The sequence below is a fragment of the Coffea eugenioides genome, chromosome 2 (genome assembly GCF_003713205.1).
Source record: "Coffea eugenioides isolate CCC68of chromosome 2, Ceug_1.0, whole genome shotgun sequence".
NCBI lineage: Eukaryota > Viridiplantae > Streptophyta > Magnoliopsida > Gentianales > Rubiaceae > Coffea > Coffea eugenioides.
In genome coordinates this window covers 22503008-22512649 of record NC_040036.1, presented here as the reverse complement: position 1 = coordinate 22512649, position 9642 = coordinate 22503008, and the positions used below count along the sequence as shown (strand labels likewise).

At 36.3% G+C, this 9642-nt stretch overlaps 1 protein-coding gene across 2 annotated transcripts; it reads left to right on the top strand.

Moving 5' to 3' along the window:
• Positions 1 to 2893: 2893 nt before the first annotated feature.
• LOC113763904 (BTB/POZ domain-containing protein POB1-like) lies at positions 2894 to 9243 on the top strand. 2 transcript variants are annotated; one of them, XM_027307900.1, is made up of 6 exons: positions 2894 to 3368; positions 5883 to 6008; positions 6967 to 7088; positions 7174 to 7237; positions 7455 to 7734; positions 8144 to 9243. In XM_027307900.1, the coding sequence occupies exons 1-6, from the start codon at positions 3110 to 3112 to the stop codon at positions 8955 to 8957; spliced, it is 1665 nt and encodes a 554-aa protein (XP_027163701.1). In that variant the 5' UTR covers positions 2894 to 3109; the 3' UTR covers positions 8958 to 9243. The 2 variants fall into 2 exon arrangements, with proteins under 2 accessions (XP_027163701.1, XP_027163700.1); XM_027307899.1 differs by having other exon boundaries at positions 5862 to 6008.
• Positions 9244 to 9642: the final 399 nt, after the last annotated feature.

The window sequence follows — 9642 nt, the reverse complement described above, 5'->3', positions numbered from 1 at the left end:
TATTATTAAATATACATATATTATATTTTACTAAAAAATAAGTAATTATACATAAATTAGTATTATCTAGTTTTTGAAAACTAAGAAATACAATTAAACTTAGGGCTCGTTTGGGGTTGCAATAGTTTATTAAAAAGTACTTTCCTACTAGAGTTTTTAATAAAAATATTTATCAATTTTTTAAGTACTTTTAAATTTATTATTTGGAGGCACAATTTAATAAGTACTTATTGTATTAGATAATGTATAGTTTGAAATTTTTTAAAAGTATTTATCTCTTTATTTGTTTCATAATATAGGATAAAATGATTAAATTTGATATTTTATTTTTTTAAATCACAAAAGTTACTCTAAAAGCATCAAATTTCAACTTTTTACAAAAAAGTGCTTTTAATACTAAAAGCTCTACTCCTAATTTCATGAGATGATATTCACCAAACACTTTAAAAGTACTTTTAGCACATAAAATTACTTTTGTACTAAAAGCATTGCAACCCCAAACCGGACCTTATTCTGAATAATGTGTTATTTATTAAAATATAATTAAATCATCTCCAAACTCAAATTCGAACTCGAATTCAAATATTTATACAAATAAATGAATCCAATTCGAACAATACTTATAGTTAGTTAATATTCACGTAAAATTTGAATCTTATTTATATAATATATAACCAATACCTAAACACCAAATATTCGATTAGATTCAATTCGACTCGTTAAAAATTGTAACCCGTGACTCATACTCCACTCTCAAGTGTTACAAGGCTCCTCGTTCCCTTCACAACTCACAATGCCCTCTTGCTTTCTATTTTTTTATAGAAGTTAAATTAAGGTAATCACGTTCTGGTCAACGATTTAAAGTCTTTCACGAGATTGCAAAATTGGCTGCGAATAAATAGACAAAAAGATATGTGTAGCAAAATAGACCAATAAATGATTAGTTTAGAATCCTCAACGCGAACTACCAGCATATGCTTCCAACGTTGAGGCGGCCAGCTAAACATGCCTGCCACTCTTTGATTGATTCCAAAGTTGTTCGTGGAGAATGTGGTCCTCTTTCATAGTCATTTCCGCTGCCACTTTTGTTTTTCATAATTGGAATTTTGGAACCATCTTGTTTGGAAGTCACACAAGAATTGCACGTTACCTCATACCCAGCACACACCAACACCACACACACACAACCCCCGCCCCCCTCCCAAACACAAAAAAAAAAAAGAAAAAAAAAGTTTTTCCAATCCTGGCTGTCTTTCGAAAAACAATGAAAAACAAGGAGAAGATTGAACTGAATTTTGGCTGCTGGGACGAAATCACCTTGACTTTTACCTAGAATGGGTGAAGGTTTGTCGGTTCAATTCTTCGTTGGTCATTTAATATAATTTTGTCACTTTGAAACTAAGCCATTTTCATTTCATCAGCCATTTTTCAGTTCTTGTTTGCACTATTAAACACGTAAGTTGGAGTTGACATCGTGTTGATCCCTTTTCTTTTCCCTTATGTCGAGTTTTCAGAACCGTTTAAATATTTTGTCTTGTTCTCAACTTGCTTCTGGTTGCATAAAAGTAGATTTTAGAAAATCAAAATTCAAAAATTCAAAATAAATATTTTTTTTATTTTCACCTTTTTTTTTTACTCAAAAAATTCAAAATTAATGTACTAAAAGAACACAATAAAATAGTTTTCTTTTTTCTTTTTTAAATTAAATCTTGATAATCAATTGAGAAGAAAGGCCAAAGATCCAACTTAGCAATTTCTCAAATGAATTAGGGCCAGTTTCAGGTTGTGGTAACTATTGAAAAGTACTTCACCTAATGAATTTTTAATAAAAGCACTTGTTTAAGTATTTTTAAATATATTTTTTCGATACAGAGTTTAATAAGCCTCGATTTAATAACTCAATTCAGCACTTAAATTTAATGCGTGCACATTTTAACATCTTTGGACGCATGTAATAACAAAAAATGAAATATCTGAATTGTTTAAATAGCATTGAATTTTTTAGGCACAACTTACTCCAAAGAATAAGTAATAAACTATTTACTCATCGTTTAGTGATAAACACTCACTGAATCTTTTAGGCAGAAGTTACTCCAAAAAAATAAGTTATACTATGCTATTTATTTATTGTTTAATATGATGTACACTCAAATGTAAATTTAGACTTCAAATTTCAGTTTTCAAACTTCGTGTTTATCAAATGCATCCTAAGTATTTATTATATTGAAATTAGGTGGCATTTATCTATACCTGCTTATGTATAAAATGAATCTCAATCCATATTTTCTTGTGAATAACATAAAATTTAATTCAAATTCAAATTGGGATGAGATGCATACATAAAATGCAACAATATTACTAACAAAAGGCCATAGAGACTTAATATAGAAGTCAATAATCGAACTTTGATCCAAAAATTTAAACTAGTAAATTTTGCACTCTAAGGTCCCGTTTGGATTGCATTTTCCGTCATTTTTCATGGAAAAATTACTGTAGCGATTTGATGTATGTGAGGAAAAAAGGTAATGGGGAAATGTGTTCACGGAAAATGACGAAATTTTTCTACGGAAAATAGCAATCCAAGCAAAGCCTAATAACCTCTTTCTATATCTCTCAAACTAATGTGAAACTACTAATTCTACTCATAAGCTAACAAAAATGTAAAACTCCAGCTGCAAAATTTTTAAAATTCAAGGGAAGTAAAGCAATTTCAAATTGGGTATGCTCCTCAATATCAATTAACAAAACATTTCTGTAGTGGTATTCTGTGTTTTCCCCTATGTCCAGTTCGGCAAATTGTATTCCCTATTCCTTATTTTCTTTGTAAAGTTGTAATCTCAATTACTTATTTAAATCAGAGTCCAATAAATGGAATACCGAACACGCAGTCTTACATTTGACTCATTCCCTCTCCATATCTCCACAATTCAGTTCCTGTTCCTCCTCCTCCCCAGTTTCCTAGTGTATTACCACCTGATATTTATAGTTCAAAAAATCTCTTCCAAACCTAGGGTTTTGGGGGTGGGGGGGAGAGAGAGACAAGTTAGCTAAGAAATTTAATTATTTTGTAAGAAAACATAAGGTCAGTAATTGTTCTCATTTGATTATCATGAGGGATGCGAATTTGGATTTATTTGACCCAAGGACGGCTGTGATGGACAGCTCCGTTTACTCTCCCACCAGCAGCAGCCGCGACCCGGATTTTGGGTTCGCTTTCAACGACAGCAATTTTTCCGACCGGATTCTCCGGATCGAGGTCTTGGCCGACGATTCACCCGATTCTTTTTCCTCCGCCGCCGCCTGCCAGAGTCTTGCCGATTGGGCTCGCTATCGTAAGCGCCCTAGAGAAGACATCAAAAGGCAAAATGGTATTCTCTCTTGTTGTCTTTGCCCTAGATATATTGTGTTTACATCTAGTATTTTCTGATTAATTAGGGTCTTGTTGCTGGCGATGATGGTTAAGTTAACACTATGCTTTTCTTATTGAAACTTGCTCATGATACCGTGGACTTCCGAGTAGGGGATTTTGGCTCTGAGAAACTTAGCCAAAGTACCACAGAAATGCAAGTTTGGGATGATGGTTTCGGTCGTTGTGGCTTTTTTTTTTCAAATATATAAATAAAAGAAGGGGATGGGTGGAACAAGAAGCTGGAAGAGGATTGCGAAAGCTACAATTGAATCCTTGTTTAAGCCGAGGAAGCAGACCTTTCACCGTTCGTTATGCTCTGTTCTGTTCTCGATTTTTGGAGTGAAAATATGACTGTGCAAGGTTGTATTGAGGGATCACTCATCACGCAAACTGATTATTAAATGACTTGAAAGAAGGGTTACCGTTCTTTTTGAACTTTTTTATTTTTTGACCTTTTAATCTGTTGGTGTCAAAGAATAAATAACTATTTCGTGAAATTTTGATGTTGCTCATGTTTACTGGTGGTTACGACACCAGATATTTACATGGTTGGACGTTACCTTTGACTTGTGAGGCTGCTGTAACTAGAGACTAGCAAGAGTGCAGGACTACCGTGTTTTGGATATATGTAGAGGTGGCAAAATGGATAACTGGTTAGTTAATGGTTTTACTTAAATGGATTGTGGATGAAATCAATCCAATCCAATTACAACCCGTTGAAAAATGGATCTAAGCGATCTAGTTAACCATTTTATTCTCTTACAACTAAATTTATTCATCCTCCTTCAGCCATACCAATTTAGATGCCTTTAGTTTTTTTAACTCAGTCAAGTGATCCATATCATTTCTGCCTGCAGCTTCTGTTTTAGTCTCAAGTTTGCGTCCAATGACTCAAAAGCCGGCCAAAGTGTGGTCCTCTTCTTGCTTGTTCACCAACAAGCTCTAGCTTCTGTGTTGCCTATTTAGCTCTTTACTTCTTCTTTCACCGAGTCAAACTCAACCCAACTCACCTCTCTCTTGCCACTCGCCGGTCGTCACCATTAAGCCCCTTTCTTCTTTCTGTTTTGCACGTCTGGCTATGATTTAATTTCTGATTCACCCCTCTGAGAGATCTTCTTCCCCTTATATTGCGGCATATGAAAATGACCATGTCCAAACACTTTTTCAGGCGGATTACAAACCCGACTAAATCAAGTTAACTTTGCATTCCCCCAACTGATTGCACTCGTTTTGCAACTTACAAGCTTCATGTAGCCTCAGCTTCACAATTATCATCATCATCAAAGCTAATACCTCATCCAAGCTGATTCAAAAACTTGCCTTCATTAATTCCTGAATTGGAGTTGAAAACTAAAACAAATGTAAAATTCAGATATAAAAGCTTAGCAAAGTCATGTACATGGTTGTAGTGGCCAAAAGAGCAGCAGCTTAGACATTCCCACAGGAGCAATTGGAATTTCAAAGGCCCGGGTTTCCAAACGGGTTGAATGGCTAAAATTTGAGCAGTTGCGGTTATTACATGTTTGACTGTGTGAATGAGTGTGTAGTGTGTGGGTTAGTATTTGAGTGTGTGAATGTGTGTGCTAGCATGGCTGAGTAGCAGGACTTTTATGCTACTGGGTTTGTTTTTTCGATTATTGGTTTTACATGGATGACATGTATAATCCATTTAAATCCACTAACTTAGGTGGGTTTAAATGGTTATCCATTTAAAATCATTTAGGGTTTCTTACTCATCCAAATCCATTTAAGCTATGTTTAATTGGATGGATAACTGGATATGGATCCAAATTGCCCCTTCTAGATGTATGTATTCTCCAAACTCTGTCGAGAATGCATTTGAAGTATAGAAACTTGATAGTATGAAGATATTGAGAATAACGTATTTCTTTTGAATAAGAGTTGTACACTACATCCTTTGGTCATATTAAACTGATGTCTGGCACTGTTTGATGCTATAAAAGGAAGAACTTTTTCTTTTTCCCCTTTTCCAGGTTGGATGATTTAATAAAATATATTGAATGCATGTCTAACACTATTTAATGTGTTAATTCAAAGAATGTCATTGTTGCTTTCAGTGGCTGAATGATTTGATGACAGATGTTGAACATGTAAGACTGTATGAGGCAATAATGTAAATACAGTTTGCTTATTTCTCTTAATGGCTGGATTCTTTGCTAACACGTGTTGAATGCTTATCCTTCTGAATGTGGTATTGATATTAACATTAGATTGCTTGGTGAGTGCATCAGAGCTAGAAGTTTTGGATGTTTAACTTATATTATCTTTTCTTTGACTTGTTTGTCTCCAGTTGGAATCTTTAGACAAATAGACTCATTAATTCATCAGATATTGGGTTTTGAATGTGCTTTTGTTTCGTTTTAATTCTGCATAAGATTGCTTAGACTTACACAGTTTCTTATGCTGGTATGGGTTTTGCTGATTTAATCAGACATGTGCCACTCATTTGCAGCTTTGGATATCACCGTGTGTCCTGAGGAGCAGGTTCTTAACTGTGATGAGCCTGATACTGACGATGTAATACGAGGCGAAAATCAGGATGAAGAAGAATTTGCAATGATTGAAGAATCACCCTCAGGTCTTACATGCACTGAAATTCCACATTTTCTTTTCCTTAATATCTTAGGACTGTTATTCTTTCCATTTAGTAAATGACATTTTGATTTTTTTTAAATTATGTTTTTCACCTTCTTTATCCACTTATGGAGACAGAAATCTTGCATTTAGTTGTTAAATTTCAAATATAGAAGTTAGAACACATAATAGTAAGTTAAGTAATTGCTGCCTTGTCCTGTCTATAGTTCCTGTGGCAGACCGTGGAGAGTTTGGTATTAAGTGCTGTTTTTCAGAGGTTTACTTGCATACACGTGTATGCTTATATATGTATACACACACACAAATCCTATTGTTTTAAGTGAAAGGCATACCACAAGTAAGGGTTACCCCCAGGAAATATCCATCAGTCTTCCTGCTTAGAAATTTCACTGTAAGTCTGATAATTGGCTGGGATCCGTTGTAGATGTAATTCATGTTAAGGAGGAAGAAGAAATACTAGTTTTATCACTTCTGTGAAACAACTTATATGTCTTTAGGTACTGTAATGATGTTGCTTTGTGCACTTGGTGCAGCTTGTTGCTCAAGTGAAGGGAGAGCTGCAGTTTACGGCTGCTTTCTGAAGATGTATTTGAGTTAGAAGTTTCTACTTTTTCTTGCAGTATATTCAAAAACTAATGGTATCACATGCAAGAAAATGGTTTTAAGATTTGCTGTTCATGTTAGACTTTCATAAGAATAAATTTGTCCTGAATAGATGTCATTGCTCATTTGCTAGGATATTTTGTTCAATGTTGCAAAATGTTCTCGTAGTGATGCAAGTGCTACTTATTTCTAACTTGCAAAATGCTCTCTTAGTGGTGCAAGTGCTACCTATTTTTAACTTGCAAAATGTTCTGAAGTCTCTGTCCATGTAGCTAGAATAGTTCTGTATTGCAAAGTGGTCTGCCCATTAAGTCTGAAGCTTCATGCTGCTTGTATAGGAGATGAGGCTGCAAATAGTGATGATTCAAGTTGTGACATGGACTCTTCAAGAATTTTAAGAGTTAAGACACTGCATATTAGCTCGCCCATTTTGGCTGCTAAAAGCCCTTTTTTCTATAAGGTAACCATTGCCTTTGTTCTTTGCTGCATTTGTTATTGCTTTACAATTGGTGGATGATCGGTAATTTGCATTTGAGTACATGTAGCTCTTTTCGAATGGGATGAGGGAGTCGGAGCAGAGACATGTAACCCTGCGAATTAATGCCTCAGGTATTGTTGTAATTTGGGCATTTTTAATAGCTGAATCATGTTTGTTTTGGGTTCTTATCAGTGTAAAAGTAGTCATATTCCTTTTGCTTTCTTTGAAATGGTTGCAAAGGATAACTGCATGTGTTTTGAATGGAGTATATATAGTGGAGTATATATAGATTGTGACTATTTTCTGATTAATACTACCATCTATTTGTTTCTCCATGTTGTGTTGCAGAGGAAGCTGCCCTTATGGAGCTCCTGAATTTCATGTATAGCAATAGCTTAAGTACAACCACAGCACCTGCTTTGCTGGATGTGCTGATGGCCGCCGACAAATTTGAAGTTGCGTCATGTATGAGGTATTGTGGCCGTCTTTTGCGTAATTTGCCGATGACACCGGAATCTGCATTGCTATATCTGGAGCTTCCATCTAGTGTCTTGATGGCTGAAGCAGTACAGCCCTTGACTGATGCAGCAAAACAGTTCTTAGCTATTCGCTACAAAGATATAACAAAGTAAGTCACCTGGTCAATACACCTGTAACTTCCCTCCCGCGCCTCTGGCAAATGGGAAAAAGAAATAGTGGAGAAAAGAACAAAAATGTTTGTGTCACTTTTTAACATGTTCTTTCGTTGTGACTTTTTGTGATCTCCTACCGTTTTCACGTGGTTTCCTTTTGTAGCCATGTTAAGCACAAAACTTGAGGATTTTCACTCTATATGAGTTTGCTATTGCAGCTAATGCTTACTGACATATGTTGGCTAAAAAGAAAAGGGTTTCCTTGCCTGCATGTCAAATAAGCTGGATATATTTGTTAAGTTGTGTTTCTTAACGTAGATAGTGGACTGACATCATATGAATAAACTGATGAAGTAAATTGTCCGGTTTTAACTTTTATTTTTTGACGTGAATCACCTTGGTTAGGTTTCAAGATGATGTTATGAACTTGCCTCTGGCTGGAATTGAGGCAATTTTGGCCAGTGATGATCTCCAGGTGGCATCAGAGGATGCTGTTTATGACTTTGTATTGAAGTGGGCTAGAGCTCATTATCCCAAGCTAGAGGAGCGGCAGGAAATTGTTGGCTCTCGTCTTAGCCGCTACATCCGCTTCCCTTACATGACCTGCCGAAAGCTTAGGAAGGTTCTGAATTGCTATGACTTTGAGCATGAACTTGCTTCCAAGTTTGTTCTTGAGGCCCTCTTTTTTAAGGCTGAGGCACCACATCGCCAGCGCATTCAGGCAGCAGAGGATTCCGCCTCAAGTAATCGTCGTTATGTGGAGCGGGCTTACAAGTACCGTCCTGTAAAGTTGGTTGAGTTTGAACTTCCCCGCCAGCAGTGTGTTGTCTACTTGGATCTTAAGCGGGAGGAGTGCGCGAACTTGTTTCCTTCTGGTCGAGTATATTCACAGGCATTTCACTTGGGTGGGCAAGGTTTTTTTCTATCTGCACACTGCAACATGGATCAACAGAGTTCTTTCCATTGTTTTGGTCTGTTTCTGGGGATGCAAGAAAAAGGTTCAGTGACATTCGCTGTAGATTATGAATTTTCTGCAAGATTAAAACCAACAGAGGAGTACATGAGCAAATATAAGGGTAATTACACTTTTACTGGGGGAAAAGCTGTTGGGTACCGGAATTTATTTGGTGTGCCATGGACTTCTTTCATGGCCGAAGACAGTCTCTATTTTATCAATGGTATACTCCATCTTAGGGCTGAGCTTACCATGAAGCGATGACTCCTAATCCTATGCATTCAAGAAAGAGCTGCACTTTTGCCTCTCAGGCCGATCTAGACTTCAATTAGTCAGGATTGGAGAGGGCAAAGAAGATTGTGCAAAGCTGGCACCACTAACATTTCTCTGAATCAGTTTTTGGATGACATTATTGTAAGCACTCGTTATGAGCCAAGCCAGGCTATAGGTGAAGGTTGTAAATGATCTTTCTGGAACTGGGAATGTCTCGTCTGACCTGTTAAGAACGCTTTTTAAGAAATATACAGGCTAACCGTGAATTTTGTGATTAGGTTGCGTTTGCGTGATGCGTTCTTGTTTTTGTTTTTTATTTGCCGAAGCTGATAAAACATGTTAAGAGAGAGAGGGTGCTTTTGGATCGCTTGCTTTTACATATTCTGTCTAGCAGCCGCCGAGGCCGGAACATTCTTCTTGATGCTAGTAGTGTCCTTTGCCTGGCCTGGTATATGATTGCCGTTTAGTAGCTTTGACTTTTAAGGCTGAGGGCTGCTGCTGGTGATGCTCATTTCCTCCCTCCTCAAACTTGGTGTACGTAGATTATGATTGGAGACATATTATACATTATTATTGTGGCCATTTTATGTCCAAATGTGCTTGACTAGGTGTGCCTCTTTTTTTTCTCTTCAGTAAAACGGAGAGACAGATGCATATAAGAAAGGTATGCAAAATT

What these genes read in the sequence shown, in the direction of transcription:
- LOC113763904 (XM_027307899.1), top strand. Translation starts at nt 3,110, where the DNA reads ATGAGGGATGCGAATTTGGATTTATTTGACCCAAGGACGGCTGTGATG. An exon ending in GATTGAAGAATCACCCTCAG is followed by an intron (nt 6,009 to 6,966) that starts GTCTTACATGCA and finishes CTGCTTGTATAG; the next exon opens with GAGATGAGGCTGCAAATAGT. An exon ending in AAAGCCCTTTTTTCTATAAG is followed by an intron (nt 7,089 to 7,173) that starts GTAACCATTGCC and finishes GAGTACATGTAG; the next exon opens with CTCTTTTCGAATGGGATGAG.